Source organism: Ptiloglossa arizonensis, chromosome 8, assembly GCF_051014685.1.
Source record: "Ptiloglossa arizonensis isolate GNS036 chromosome 8, iyPtiAriz1_principal, whole genome shotgun sequence".
NCBI classification, from domain to species: Eukaryota; Metazoa; Arthropoda; class Insecta; order Hymenoptera; family Colletidae; genus Ptiloglossa; species Ptiloglossa arizonensis.
The window spans coordinates 20,475,870-20,491,018 of NC_135055.1; the positions used below are offsets into that span (position 1 = coordinate 20,475,870).

Consider the following 15,149-nt stretch of genomic DNA (forward strand, 5'->3'; position numbering starts at 1 on the left):
CGGCTCATTAGTTTTCAGCGGCTCAGAACGGTGACAGAGGCTGCGAAAACGCGACGGTTGAATGCCGGATACAGGCAGACGTTGTGTCATTCCGCGCGGCTGCGAAACGACACGCGTGTGCGTGTCCCGTCGTCGGCGTTAATTGGCTACGACGATGAATATTACAAAATACCAGGCCGTCTGAAAGGAGCCGGGGCCCCGTTTTAATTACGATATAATGCGCGCCGGTCGAGATCCTCGCGTGAAAGACCGATATTGTGGTCGTGCACCTCTCGCGTTGCGCGACGAGCAACACCTCGCTTTCATCGTAACGCTTAATACGGGGAGTTCGCTCAAGGAAGTTTCCTTCCAGCTCGATGCGTTCACGGCTGGACCAGACGACGCCGTGCGTCTACAAGGACCGCGCGAGAAAGGTGAAACGACGAACCCTACCGTGGAACGATCGCGATTATAAGAGTTCGTTTCGTCCCGCAGGCTTTCGACCACGCTGACTTCGAATCATCGGGTTCGTTGACCGAACAAGGGTACAGGGTAGCGATGACCGCAGTTTTCGGACACTGCCCGGACAAAGTAACGTTTCTCGCCGAAACGATTTGGACGTTAATGGGGAACAATTAGGATGAATGGTTTCCTTTCAGACGGAAGTGAAACACGTTTTTCGTTCCACCGAGAGAATATCACGTGACGATTTCGAAGGTTGGGTATCTCGAAAGTGCGTTGGCAACGATTCCAGTGTCGATAAGGAAACGTTGTTCGCTATGCTGGATAAGGATTGTAGGTATCGATGAATTGGGCAAGTAAGAGATTCGCGGGTAATATCGAGTTCTTCTTTCAGACAAAGGTTATTTGACGTTGGAGGATTTCCGTTCGGCGAGCAAATCCGTGGATTTGAAGGTGTCGTCGTCGGTTTGGAAAACGGTGTTCAAGGAACTGGATCGTCGCAAAAAGGGATACATCGATTTCGATGAATTCTCAAGTGTATTGCCGACGGTATAAGAACGTACAACGTGATAGTCGAATTATCGATACAATTTAGGTGTAAACAAAACGAGTAAAAACGAAGAAGCGTTTCGTATCTTGTCACAATATCGTGAAACGTTTACTGCGTTGCCTTGCTCGTGGCCTTGCTCGTGGCCTTGCAAGGTGAATTTACAATCCTCGGTCGATTCGTACGAAAATAATTACAAAACGTATTACGCTATATACAGTCGATAATCCTAATACTATGATACTTATACGAGAATGTATAACAGATTCTTAAATAAAAAAAAATAAATATTCTCATCGGAAGACACGTAATTACATAACGTGAGTAAGCCTACTCTTTATCGGAAAATTCTTGAATAGCTAAATGATAAAAATGCGAATCGACATTCTGAATCAGCAGATTTGGTTCGTCGAACTCGAGGATCTCTCCCTCTCCCAGGACAAGAACTCTGCAAGGAAAATATGTATCGAATATACGTCCGTGCGGTGAATCGTTCGTACAACTACTATACCTATCACAGTGCATAATCGTCCTTATCCTATGCGCCACGGTTATCACCGTTGAACTCTGGAAGGAAGATTTAATCGTCGTCTGTATAAATTTATCCGTCTCTTGGTCAACGTTCGCCGTGGCTTCGTCGATGCAAATGATCTATGTGGACGAGAACGTTAAAACCTCCGACGTTGTGTAAAATAACGTCGTATTGACAAGAATTCGAAAGGTTCTCGAATGGAAGAAACAATATCGATATCGATACCTTGGCGTTGTGTAAAACCGCTCTAACCAAGCAAAACAGTTGCCTCTGACCAGCGCTCAGATTGCTACCACTTTCGTCCAATGTGGCGCCAAATCCTCCCAGACGGTAAACCAACGAATGGATTTGACATTTCTCCAACGCTTTGTAAATCTGCAAATCCGAATATTGATTCAACGGATCGAGGTTCTCCCTAATCGTGCCCGAGAAGAGAAACGGATTCTGAGGTATAATTGTTAACCGTGATCTGAAACGACGTCTTTCGGTTACTTCCAATTATCGTACAGCGGGACAAGAAATCGTTGCGGCTATCGTAGTCGGAAAGTGTCGATGTGTCGATCGATGTTACCTTAATGCGTTCAGCTGTAGAGTCTTTGTGTTAACGTTATCAATGTATATACTCCCTGAATGTATTTCCGACAACCTGAACAACGAAACAAACAACGAACTCTTTCCAGCACCTGTCCGCCCAACTACACCAATTTTTTCTGCCGGCCGCGTAGCAAACGATATACCGTTCAAAGATGGCACCAAATGTTCTCTGTGTGATATATCTACCGTTAAATATCAACCGTCGATATCGAACGACGCCGTGGAAAATGTTCGCGCCAATTACCTGTATTTTAAAACTACTTCCTTAAATTCAACTACACCCTGACTTGGCCAAGCATACGGCGGGTTATCTCCTTTCACAGTCTCTACGGGAACATTCTCGAAATACTGTTTCACGCGTTCGACGGCGATCATCTCCCTTTCCGTCTCGGTAAATGCATTCACTACACCGGACATCAATCCAGTCATCGTTAACGTGTACGTAATAACGAGACCTATCAAGCCAGGATCCGCCATGTCGTACTGATGCTGTACAATTGCTATACTAGTCACTCCTGCCAAAAGAGCGACTCCGATAAGTTGTAACCTTAATGCGAGCCATTGACTCACGGCGATTGACGCAAATTGCGTTTTCTGGCTAATTTCTAGCGTAAGTTCGTTTTCTTGTTTGAAACGTAGTACAGAGCGAAAAGCTCTGATAGTGGACAATCCGTGTAAAGTTTCGTTAAAATGTGCGTATAACGGCGAGAGAGCTGTACTGGATAAGCGCTTCAATTCCCTCGATGTTAATCTGAAAAATATCGATCGAATAACACGTTTCTTCGAACGATTTAATTACAAATTGAACAAATAAGTGTACCTATAGTGAGTTTGTATCCAATGATAAATCGGTACGAGCGGAGCTAATACTAAAAGTATCCATGGTAAACCATAAATTGTAACAACGACTGTTGCTAACAAGCCAAATAGTTGTGCGAATAATATATTAGCGATAAAGGGCAAAGTGTCGTCGATTGTATATGTATCGGATGAAAATCTGTTAATAATTCTACCAAAGGGTTGAATATCGAAAAATACAGCTTTAGCCTAAAAGTACATACTACGTTTAATTTATAATATAGAATATCGAATAATTGTCTTTCAGGAACGTTACATACCCGTACAATGACCTTTAAAAGCTGTTTCTGTATAGCAACAGCTGCTTGAATTCCACCGTATGCGAACATAAATGCTCTGATTAATGTAAAAAATGAATTAAATACAGCTAACACGGCATAAGTTGTTAAATAATAATCATTGCTCAAGTTATAACCGTCGAAAAAATATTCTAGTCGTAGAGGCTTCGAACTGTTTGTAGTATTGGTTGCTGTTGTATTAACACGAGTAACCCAATAAGACAACCATATGTCTGTAATGTTCTTAGAACTTTGCATTAAAAACATGGAGAGAACTATTGAAATTGTTAAATAACGGCCCACAGCCTTCACATAACATGAATACACTCCAAGACGTACAGTCCCTTTTTCAGAAAATTCTTCGTCGAGCGCGCGATCTCTTTCAGCGCTGCCGGTCTGGTACGTTTCTTTTGGTAAATCATTGATAGACATAACATCCAAATTCGATTCGAAAGATTCCGAAGATAATAAATAGTCTTCCAAGTCCGATATAGCATCGCTCGGTTTACCCTGATTAATTATTTTACCTTTCGACATTTCTACTACCAAATCTGCATGAACCAAGTATTGAGTTTGATGTGTACACAGTAATCTCGTTTTGTTTTTTAACAAGCCCAATATAACGTGCTTAAAAACGTAACTGGCAACTTTTGCATCTAGAGTTGCTAAAACATCGTCTAATAAGTAAATATCTTTATCCGCGTACACAGCTCGTGCCAAAGAAATTCGTGTTTTTTGACCTCCGCTTAAAGTGTTTCCTCCTTCCCCGATAACTGTTAAATCTTTCTTAGGCAGAGCATTTAAATCGCTGGTGAGAGCGCATGCCTTTAGTATGTTCCTATTATAAATTTTGTATTAAAATATGTCAAAAGTTCGGTTCGTTCTATTCGATACTTACTTATATTTGTTGTAATCGTAAGATTTTCCAAAAAGAATATTATCTCGAATGGTACCACGTTGTAGCCAAGGACTTTGTTTTACGTATGCAAAACCTTTCTCGATATCGTTTACGGCTATTGTACCACGAACTTTAGTAATTTCACCTAAAATGCCATCTAAAAGTAACGACTTTCCACTACCTACTTTTCCCATAATCCCAATTAATTGTCCCTGAAATAAGATACGTTCGATTTATTATGTTCCATAAAATCAAGACAAACTATAATTTTATTACCTTTGCAACTGTAATATTAATATCGTCTAAACTGAAACTACAATCATCCTTAAAAGTAACGGTTTTTCTAGATTCTGAACTAGAAGATGATGTTGCGACACTTTTAGGTGAATCGAGACCATTCTGTTCTATACTTTGTTTTTTACTTATACCCAACGTAACGTTCTGAAGTATTAAATCCATGCCGGATGTCGATTGTATATAATATGAGAACATGTCTACATCTGGTAACTATATCAAATGAAATTTACATTATTAATATTCAAGTATTAAAACTTTTGTATATTTTCAATTTTATTAGAAGATGCAGTTTCAACTTACATCTAACATTCTCTGAATTCTTTTAAGTGATACCCAAGCTTCTGTAAGACCGTTCAAGACCCATGGAAATGCATTCAATGGACCTATTAGCATATTTAGCAGTGCCATACTAGTAAAAACTGTTTTTGCGTCAAGTTTATTTCCAAGAAGTACATATGTACCAAATGTTAATATAGAAATCAATACAGGTGTTGTGGCCCAAAAGTAAACACACAGTGCATCTAAATATTTTCTACCACTCAAATGTTTAATCTCGTTGCCTCGTAATTCTGAGCAAGAAACAATGATATATAGTGATGTGCAAAGATCAATGTTCGAGTATAAATTAATATGCATAAATATATACTAACTATAAATATTCCACAAAAAATAATCTTCCCATACATTCATCTTAATTGTATTTATTCCATGTAGCGTTTCCCCTATAAGTCTGACCCTTTGATCCTTACATTCCATTAGTTTTGTACTAAGCTTCCCAATTTTATTCGCTATTATTTTATTTATAGGTATAAGCAATATTGCAAATGTCACCCCAGCTAAGAATGAAATCCCTATTTGTTCATGCAGAAGATATAATGTCACAACTAACTGGAAAAGTATGAACATAAGAATTCTCATTTACCTATCAGAGAACAAAATATTTTTAGCAAAAGTAAATATATATAGATTTTAAATTTTTACAAGTTTATAAAATTGTTATTATAAAGTAAAATAAAATATACAGAACCGCACTAAGAGATTACCTGCAACGGTATGCTCCAAAGTGCATGGAAACTTGGACAACTATTAACAAGTCTATCACTATCCGTACTTATAAAATTCATAATTTCACCAAAATTAAATTGTTGTTTTAATTGAACAATCGAGGAGTGCAAAGTCTTTCTATATAATAAAGTTACAATGGTTGATCGAATTTTTAAACCAACCAAAGACATCCAAAATGTAAAATGGGCATTGCAAAAGGCTCCTAAAATGGAAACATTATTACAAGTTATAAGACACATAATAGATTATAAAAACTACTATAATTCACGGAAAATATTTTTATAAGCGGTATTTACAAGTATTAGACAATATACTATAATACCTACCTATTAAAGCACTAATAAATATTAATGATGCGTATAAATATCCATATGTGACAGCTTCGTTCTTGTATTCCACAAAACCAACAAATTTATTCAATAATATTGGTCCCATAAATGAAGTACAGTCAGCAATAAATTTTAATATTCCAACTGAATAAAATTCCCAACCAAAACATTTATGTAATAAACGAAACAATGTCATTTTGTTTGTAATCATTTGTATATCTGTTTCTAACATTAATTCAGTATTTTCTATTCTGTCGTTCATGTTTCTGGGCTGTAATATGTTATGCAATTATAAGTGTATTTATTCATGTTGTTAAAATAACAAAGATAACAAAATTTTGAATTTACCATAGTTTGCAAATGTTTATCGATCTTCTGAATAATTGTACCAGTACTGACAGATTCTGGTAAATCAAACAGATCGTCTGAATGATTTAATAGGCCATGAACACCCTTTTCCATTAATGGATTCACCCAATGAAATAAAAGTTTGGAGATTGCTGTTGCTCCCTCCATAGCAGTCCCAAGATAAGTTGGGTCCTGTTCCTCTGGGAATCTTACGTAAGAAGAATTAGGAGTACTCAACAGTGCAGTCCGTTCTCCTATCTATGAACATATTTTTCACTGATCTGTGATATCTGTGTTTACTTTAATAATCCATGGTTTTAGATATCATAGTCAATTTGGTAATGTCACATGTATTCAGCAACATATGTTTGAAATCTCTTACACTGATAAGCACATGAAAAACACTAGTCACTGATAATACTATGAACCACTACATTAGAAGTAAACAACTTATAATGACTTACTTCATTAAATTGAGATGATCTCATATCTTGAAAACTATTGTTAACTGGTATCAGTGTTATAACATAGAGTATTAGTAGAATTACTACACTGATACTAAATCCCAATGACAAATTTGGTAAAACATCATTTTGTGTATTATATCTGGCATGACTTCTTAGTAATAATACAGAAATAACAATTAGTAAAAATATTAATGCTCGAAGTGACACAGGGCCTCGTGGATTATAATCTCTTCCTCTTTTTAAACTTAATATAAAACAAGTATGAATAACCCATGCTAATCCTTCTGTACCTGCCACAAGGTAGTCAACAGGTTTGGCAGCTGTTCTAACATCTTCAACTGTACTTAATACTGGATCGTAATCTTGCGTATTAAGGATAAGAGAAGGTTCAGTTGTATTTTGAACATTACTCTTTGGGAAAAAAAGTGATTTTGTAAAGTCAATAGAACGATTCAGTCCATCTTTTATCTGATGTATTATACTGGTTGAGTCCCAAGGTAAATTTGAATCTTTATAAGATGTCATGATGTATTCATGTGGTATTGAATTATTAAATGGCACATTGTTCGGCAAAACAGGCTCACTATTAGAAAGAATAATATATGCTCTAATTATAGGAAGAAGTACAAGGCACATACAAATTAAAAGTCTGCAGTTTATGACAGAATTAGAGCCAACATGAATAGAGGAATATGTATTTCTTTTTCCACAATGATATGCAGATACTATTGCAATACAAATTAAAACTGGAATCTGAAAGTTATGAGAAAAACATCCAGTAAATAAAAAAGAACCAACTCACACGATCATCGTACAAAATATATCAATTTACTAATTTTGAATCACCTGGAGGCAAAATTGTTGGAAGCAGACATCAAGATCATGCGTATCTGGATTCAACGGCTTAATGCCTCCATGGTATCCACAAAATTCTGTCCAATTCCATTTCCATGTTTCTCCTCTGCCATCGGTTAACCAATTACTATCCATATTTAAAGCTACAAAAAATCTAAGAATAGAAACAGTGCTAAACAGCTTTTTCATGAATAAAGAAGAAACCAGGTTAATTTACAGCAAAACATTAGGAATAAAATACATAAAATACATAAAATACCAAGTTTCTACTAGATAAATAAATTATATTTTGTAATTACTTCGACGAATGAACCAACTATCTACTGTTATTGAATCGAAATTAATCAAATATCACTTTCCTTTAGAAGGGGATTGAAATGATGATTATAGAACAATTTCATATGCAAAATAAATTTTCAGAAAATTGATTGCAATGCAAAATACTTACCTGTAAAGCATATATCTTAGCATGTACAATAACAATACATTTATACGTTTCAATATTTGTTACACGTTTCGCGTGAGTATTATATTTCGAATTAACCATATATCAGAATGAATTTGTTGGTTAGGTTTTTGGTGACAACCAGTGTCGCTGACGCATCTGATAACAAACGGTGTGTTACAAATCACACGAAGAGAGCATTTGAATAAGAACGAAAATATAAAATATTTATTTTTGTATCCCATGCTAAATTATTTATGAACAAGTAATTATTATATACAAAAATTATTGGTAAGTAAATCGACAATCGTATCAACTCGACTATGTTGTTCAAGCTGTCAATTTATATGTAACTTAAACACCTTAATTTGGTTAAACATGAGCGAGAAGGAACACACGCAAGATTACGCACCAGAAATGACTTTGAATGAAAAAGATAATAATAAATCAGAGCAGGATTTTCTGAATAAAGAAGAAAAAAACACAAACTTAGAAGAAGAACTATTACATTATGTAGGTAGGAGTAAAGCAATTTTCAAAAGCCAACAAAAAGATGATCCAGATTTAACGTTTGAAGAGAAATTAACAATTGCACGTAATATATTAAAAAAGAGCCATTGTTTGTTTTTGTCTAAGTTTGGGCATTACATGAAAGAAGAACATTTAAAGTATTTTGACAAAAGTAAAGACAAAGATTATGAAGTTGCTTACCATATTAACAGATTGCAAAGGTATTTTAATAATTCGACAAGATTGACCGATGTTAAAAATAGGAGATATCAAGCTTTGAAAACCTTAATCAAACAAGGAGAATACTTTAGTGAATCTGAAATGATGAAACGAAATCCATTGTTATATGAACATCTAATTGGACAATATATGACTGAAAAACAAAAGAAAATGAGAGATAATATAGATACCAAGAATATTACATTTGTAAATCTTTTAATGGAAAGTATTGAAAGAGACAGTTTAAAGCAGAAACGTAAGTTACAAGAGGAAGAAGAACAAAATGTTTTGGAAGAAACTGAATCGGATGAAGAACAAGGAGAAACTTGTGTTTCCAAACATTTAAACGATAACGAAGAAAGGACTTTTCAATGGGGCAAGCTACCTGCATTACAGAACGAGATAGAATATCAAAATGTCCATAGACAAATAGATAAAAATCCATGTAATATCTCAACAACAGAAAAACAAATACTCAAACAAGAATTTGTGACCAATATGTATCAAAATTTTTTGGATGGAAGAGATTCAGATTTTGATTACAGGTAAATTTTATTTTTATCAGTGGTATTTTAACATATATGTTTTAAATATATTTTTCAATCATCTTAGTACAATAGATGACAATGAAGCATACGATAACATAGATTTGAAATCACAAGATGAAGAAGACAAATATTTTGATTCAGAATCTCCTGAAAATTTATATCCATCTGAAGATAGAAATGAAGTTGAAACTGAGGATGAATTGGATATTTATATGAAATCACTGAAGGTTAATTAATATTTTACAGTTTATGATCAGTTCATGTAAATATTCAGATTTACAAAAGAAAATTATTTATTCAATAGGAGCAGGTCACTACAAGTACGCTCTCTTTGGATACTCTTGTATGTGATGATTACTGTAAGATGTAATCTTGTATATGTACATTGATATAAATACATCATTTGCAAATAAAAACTCGTAGAATCGCTAAAGATGCAATTGTTTATTTATCCTCTTGGAATTGTGCAAAAATTTTACTACTCCTTGAAAATTAAATTTTTTTCATTAAATATGGTAATATTTCTGTTGCAATTCGAGTGTTTATTTTGTAGTAAAATAACATAAATTGTATAGAACCCGAAGAGTATTTTGCACATACATATAAATATTTTTATCTCTGGTATAACGACAACGTGGTTTCTCGTGTACCTAAGTGTCTACAGTTATACGGTGTCACTTTTGTCGGTAGTGTTTGAAATTGCGGGAAACAAACGTTCAATTTTTCGAAAAGGAAAATGGTAAGTATAGATTTCATTTCAAGAAGCATGTTAAACCCCTTCTTGCGGAATCAGTTGACTAAATGCCAATCAAATTTGGATGAAAATACAGGCAACTATCATTGGGAAAATTATCTTAATGTCATGAAGGTTAACTGTCGTAAAATTTCGATGTTTATATTTAAGTGCTCGGTGAATGTTTAAAGTCCGTTTGATATTCTTATATCCTCTATCAAGTAGTAATAGAAGAAATGCTTTTTAACGCGTTTTTTGTTGTGTGATATTTTGTTCAAATTATAACCTCTAATATTGTAAATTATGTCGAATATGATTGAAATTTGGAACCTGAAATCATATTTTGTCTTCAGCACGCATTTATTTTAAGCGCATAGTGACAGTAGGTTATTTGTTTCTTACATAGTGTACATAGCTTTTTTTTTAAGCGGTTCTTAAAGGGATAAATATGTATTTATAATCAATAAAATGGTTTTTTCCTGAATTTTCCATTGTATGAGCATAAAATAGTGCATGCTGGTGTTGAATGGCTTACCTAGCATGGTACTACCTGGTGTTCCTGGTAGGTATCTTTGTTTTTCTCACAGCCAATGATACCTGCCATAACTGGAGTAGAGGAACAGGAAAAACTACTTGAAGATGCAATCGGTGTGGTCAAAGTGCAGGCGTTCCAAATGAAACATTGTTTAGACAAATCTAAATTGATGGATGCATTAAAACATGCTTCTACAATGTTAGGTGAACTTAGAACTTCCCTTTTGAGTCCAAAAAATTATTACGAATTATGTATCCTTATTAATTTTAACTACTTAATGTAAATGGTAAAATGTATACAAAAATTCCTATAGGAATATACTAGTTTTCCTTACATTTTACCTTAGATATGGCTATTACGGATGAATTAAGGCAATTAGAACTTTACTTGTTAGATGAATTTCAAAAAGGAAGGAAAGTCACAGACTTATACGAGTTAGTGCAATATGTTGGCAATATTGTGCCCAGACTGTGAGTCAAATATAAGAATTTGACAATAATAAGAATATAATACATCATTTTATGATGCATGCAATATTAATCACATTTTACTGATATTGTATTCTTTATTATAGGTATCTGCTTATCACAGTTGGATTAGTATACATCAAAACAACTCCTGGTTTAAAAAGAGATCTGTTAAGAGATTTGGTAGAAATGTGTAGGGGTGTCCAACATCCCTTGAGAGGTCTTTTCTTAAGGAATTATTTATTGCAATGTATTCGTAACATTTTGCCAGATGTTGCCGAAGAAGATGACGAGGATGGAAGTGTATGTATTAAAAAGAGAAAACTATTGAATGCATAAGCTTACACTCTGAATTTTTTTTTAGGTTCGTGACAGTATAGATATTGTATTACTGAATTTCGCAGAAATGAATAAATTGTGGGTGCGCATGCAGCATCAAGGTCACACTAGGGATAAAGAGAGAAGGGAGCGCGAAAGAGAAGAACTTAGAATTTTAGTGGGAACTAATCTTGTACGGCTTAGTCATTTGGAATCAGTAACTTTAGATATATATGAAAAGGTGAATCACATACACATAGCACTTGTTAAAATTATTTTTTTTTTAATCATTACCTAATCAGATAATTTTCAGCTTGTTTTACCAGGAATATTAGAACAAGTAGTCAGTTGTAGAGATGCAGTTGCCCAGGAATATCTTATGGAGTGTATAATTCAAGTAAATAATTTTGAAATTATGATGTAGTTGTAATGTTGGAAATAATTTATGGGTATTTTAATTTAGGTTTTTCCTGATGAGTTTCATTTACAAACATTAAATGCATTTTTAAAGTCTTGTGCCGAACTGCAAAATGGTGTAAATGTGAAAAATATAATCATTGCATTGATAGACCGTCTTGCAGCATTTAGTCAAAGATCAGATGGTGTAGGAGGACCAGGAAGTCCCAATCAAGTTCCAGGAATTCCACAAGATGTAAAGCTCTTTGATGTCTTTAGTGATCAAATTGCCATTATTATACAGGTTGGTACTAATACGAAAAAAGAAGAAACATACTATTAAAAATACTTGGTTTAATTTACAAGTTCAATGATGACCAGATACTACCCAAAGTTGATACAAATGTGATTACAATTATCGATATTAAAATTATCCTTACTCATCTAGTTTAAGTCTGAGGAAAGTCTCCCATAAAAGTTATTAATTTTTTCATTATTTTTTTTCCAATAAAAGTGATTTTGTCTATTGCAGACGAGACAAGATATGCCTCCAGAGGATGTAGTTTCTCTCCAAGTAGCTCTCATTAACTTGGCACACAAGTGCTATCCCGACAGAGTAGGCTATATGGATAAAGTCTTGTTAACAACTGTTCAAATATTCCAAAAGCAAAATGTAGATAAGTACGTATAACAATATAGTAAGAATATGTGTGCACATATACAGAGATCTAACGAATGTAAATAAATTTCAGACTCGAATATAATAGTGCTGTATCAAGGGAATTAGTAAGGTTAATGAAAATTCCAATAGATAATTATAAAAATATATTAACTGTTTTGAAACTTGAACATTTTGCTCCATTATTAGATTATTTTGATTACGAGGGTAGAAAGTTGTTAGCTATTTATATAATAACAAATATTTTGGAATACGAAACTTTTTTACTGACTCAAGAACAAGTAGATGCAGTGCTTTCTATGGTATCTCCATTGGTACAAGATCAGCCAGATCAACCTAGTATAGAAGAGGATCCTGAAGATTTTGCAGAAGAACAGGGCCTCCTAGGTAGATTGATACATCATTTTAAGTCTGAGACAGCTGATCAACAATACATGATATTAAGCGCTGCTAGAAAGCACTTCAGCGCCGGTGGAAATAAAAGGATAAAATACACTCTACCACCAATTGTATTTCAAGCTTACCAACTAGCTTTTACGTACAAGAGATTAAAGGATGAAGTTAGTCAATTATTATTCTGCAATAAGTTTATTTAAAACTTGGTTTAACTATTATATTAATTATTCCGTATAGGATGAAATGTGGCAAAAGAAATGCCAAAAAATTTTTCAATTTTGTCATGCAACCATTACTGCGTTAATGAAGGCTGAATTGGCAGAGTTGCCTTTGAGACTATTTCTTCAAGGTGCAATAGCGATAGGTGAAATTCGTTTCGATAATTTTGAAATGATCGCTTATGAATTTATCAGTCAAGCATTTTCTATATACGAAGATGAAATAAGCGATTCCAAAGCCCAATTGGCAGCCATTACATTAATTATTGCTACATTTGAGCAAATGAGTTGTTTCAGCGAAGAAAATGCAGAACCAGTGCGTAATCAATGTGCTTTATATGCTAGTAAATTATTAAGAAAACCAGATCAGTGCAGAGGTGTTGCAACTTGTTCTCATTTATTTTGGTCTGGAAAATCATTAGCAACAGGAGGGAAAGAAGTGAGTATCGATTCTGTAAAAACAGTAACGAATAGAAATATAATTAAATTATACAATTATTGTAGATGCAAGATGGAAATAAAGTGTTAGATTGTCTGAAGAAAGGTATTAGAATAGCAAGTCAGTGCATGGACACATCGGTCCAAGTGCAACTTTATGTCGAACTTCTAAATCATTATATTTATTTCTATGAAAAAGGAAACACAGCAGTAAGAATTATTTGTATTTTTAAATATTTTATCAATGAATATAATCTATTACACGATAATTTTTTTCTAGGTAACAGTTCAACTTTCAAATCAAGTAATTGCAAAGATTAAAGAAGAACTACCGAATTTAGAAGTTAGCGAAGAAACAGAACAAATTCAAAAACATTTAGCTAATACTTTAGAGCATTTAAGAAACAGGATGGAATCTCCAGAGGCTGATGGTCTCTCGTATCAAGGGCTTAGTCTTTAATGCAATCGTTTTGTACATAGGAAACTTGAGTTACGGATTATTCTATAGAATAATTATAAATTTTTAAGTTAAACTTTTATTAGCTATATACACTACAAGCATTGAAATTGCATCAACATGACTGAAAAAAATTAAACTATCAATAATGTATCAATTTTTGACGATGTTATAGTCATTTTACGAAACCCCAGCAATTTCAGGCGATCCCAGCATTCGTATTCCCTTCGTTACTCAAGTGCTGTAGATACGGTAATATTTAACATGTCAGAATTGTGTTATTTCATAAAGAATAAAGAATATTTCAGCACGAAATATTGTTAATAATTATTTCAACAATTATCCGATGACGATTATTAATAACTACGATTAATAAAAATTTATAATTTTTGTGTCTAGAAGAGGAATAAATGATATTTTTGCTCGTACTGAGAAATAATTTTTCCCTCGATATTCGTAGAATAAAAAAAAATTTTAAACAAACGTTACAAACAGTAAGAATTAAAATACCTTAACTTTATCGTTAGAAACATTATACGTTACTTAAATCTACAACTAGATTTGTGATAAATTCTACGGAAGAGACCGCAGCTATTCGCTCATATTATTTAGTATGTAGTTAATAATTGCATTACCCTGCTACCGGCGATACAATTAGTAATTACATATTAAATAATATAGATTGCCCAGGTCTCACCACGTGGAGGTTGCTGCGTATAGAGACCTTCCCTAGCCCTACCCAACCACCCTCCATTTACACAGAATTTCGATTTACAACTTTCCTAATATACGACTCAACAAAGCAACGATCGTGTTTAGATCGTTGTTCGAAGAACCAACAACCATTAGAGTTTTCGAAAGAATCTGCCTTGAAAAGGCTACCTATGACGCAAGTCGATGCAAAATGGAGCACAAACTTACGCACTTAAATTCTAATTATTCCTACCTAAACGAGCGATTGAACTTAATAGTAATATCCTCCCTATATAAAAGCTAATATTAAATTACTAGAAGAGCCTACCTAACTAAATATCTAATTTCATTCGCATCCTACCTAACTAAATATCTAATTTCATTCACATCCTACCTAATAGAAATATCTGTAAAAATACAAGAAAACGATATATGTATGTTTCCTTTTTGTTTTAATGATTGGTGCTACGGAGGTTGTCCTGAAATATAAACGGTGAATATTAAACAAAATGCCATACCTAAGAGCCTACCTAACTAAACATCTAATTTCATTCACATCCTACCTAACTAAATATTTAGAAAAATACA

General features: G+C 33.9%; 4 protein-coding genes across 10 annotated transcripts; 3 read left to right on the forward strand and 1 right to left on the reverse strand.

Moving 5' to 3' along the window:
* Positions 1-217: 217 nt before the first annotated feature.
* On the forward strand, positions 218-1,215 carry LOC143150691 (uncharacterized). Its single transcript, XM_076319139.1, has 6 exons — positions 218-385; positions 475-570; positions 639-774; positions 836-990; positions 1,067-1,143; positions 1,209-1,215. The coding sequence occupies exons 1-6, from the start codon at positions 218-220 to the stop codon at positions 1,213-1,215; spliced, it is 639 nt and encodes a 212-aa protein (XP_076175254.1).
* Positions 966-8,257, reverse strand: LOC143150150 (ATP-binding cassette sub-family C member 10). Of its 3 annotated transcripts, none has more exons than XM_076318202.1 (17): positions 7,958-8,257; positions 7,501-7,652; positions 6,652-7,407; positions 6,188-6,445; positions 5,837-6,110; positions 5,489-5,712; positions 5,096-5,333; positions 4,746-5,014; positions 4,425-4,655; positions 4,149-4,360; positions 3,233-4,088; positions 2,935-3,161; positions 2,359-2,865; positions 2,092-2,283; positions 1,746-1,989; positions 1,500-1,639; positions 966-1,436 (listed from the first exon to the last, which is right to left on the reverse strand). In XM_076318202.1, exons 2-17 carry the CDS (start codon positions 7,642-7,644, stop codon positions 1,319-1,321), a joined length of 4,890 nt encoding a protein of 1,629 aa, XP_076174317.1. In that variant the 5' UTR covers positions 7,645-7,652; positions 7,958-8,257; the 3' UTR covers positions 966-1,318. The 3 variants fall into 3 exon arrangements, with proteins under 3 accessions (XP_076174317.1, XP_076174316.1, XP_076174318.1); XM_076318201.1 differs by having other exon boundaries at positions 7,501-7,663; XM_076318203.1 differs by having other exon boundaries at positions 6,652-7,237; positions 7,958-8,256.
* LOC143150152 (coiled-coil domain-containing protein 97-like) lies at positions 7,849-9,664 on the forward strand. Of its 2 annotated transcripts, XM_076318205.1 has the most exons (4): positions 7,849-8,245; positions 8,335-9,228; positions 9,296-9,458; positions 9,536-9,664. In XM_076318205.1, exons 2-4 carry the CDS (start codon positions 8,372-8,374, stop codon positions 9,599-9,601), a joined length of 1,086 nt encoding a protein of 361 aa, XP_076174320.1. In that variant the 5' UTR covers positions 7,849-8,245; positions 8,335-8,371; the 3' UTR covers positions 9,602-9,664. The 2 variants fall into 2 exon arrangements, with proteins under 2 accessions (XP_076174320.1, XP_076174319.1); XM_076318204.1 differs by having other exon boundaries at positions 7,850-9,228.
* A 210-nt stretch (positions 9,665-9,874) lies between these two features.
* LOC143149822 (vacuolar protein sorting-associated protein 35-like) lies at positions 9,875-14,183 on the forward strand. 4 transcript variants are annotated; one of them, XM_076317503.1, is made up of 12 exons: positions 9,875-9,970; positions 10,531-10,750; positions 10,846-10,969; positions 11,074-11,269; positions 11,331-11,525; positions 11,598-11,681; positions 11,748-11,984; positions 12,213-12,361; positions 12,433-12,919; positions 12,993-13,412; positions 13,478-13,621; positions 13,692-14,183. In XM_076317503.1, the coding sequence occupies exons 1-12, from the start codon at positions 9,968-9,970 to the stop codon at positions 13,869-13,871; spliced, it is 2,439 nt and encodes an 812-aa protein (XP_076173618.1). In that variant the 5' UTR covers positions 9,875-9,967; the 3' UTR covers positions 13,872-14,183. The 4 variants fall into 4 exon arrangements, with proteins under 4 accessions (XP_076173618.1, XP_076173619.1, XP_076173620.1 ...); XM_076317504.1 differs by having other exon boundaries at positions 10,552-10,750; XM_076317505.1 differs by lacking the exon at positions 9,875-9,970 and adding an exon at positions 9,991-10,346.
* The last annotated feature ends 966 nt before the right edge of the window (positions 14,184-15,149 follow it).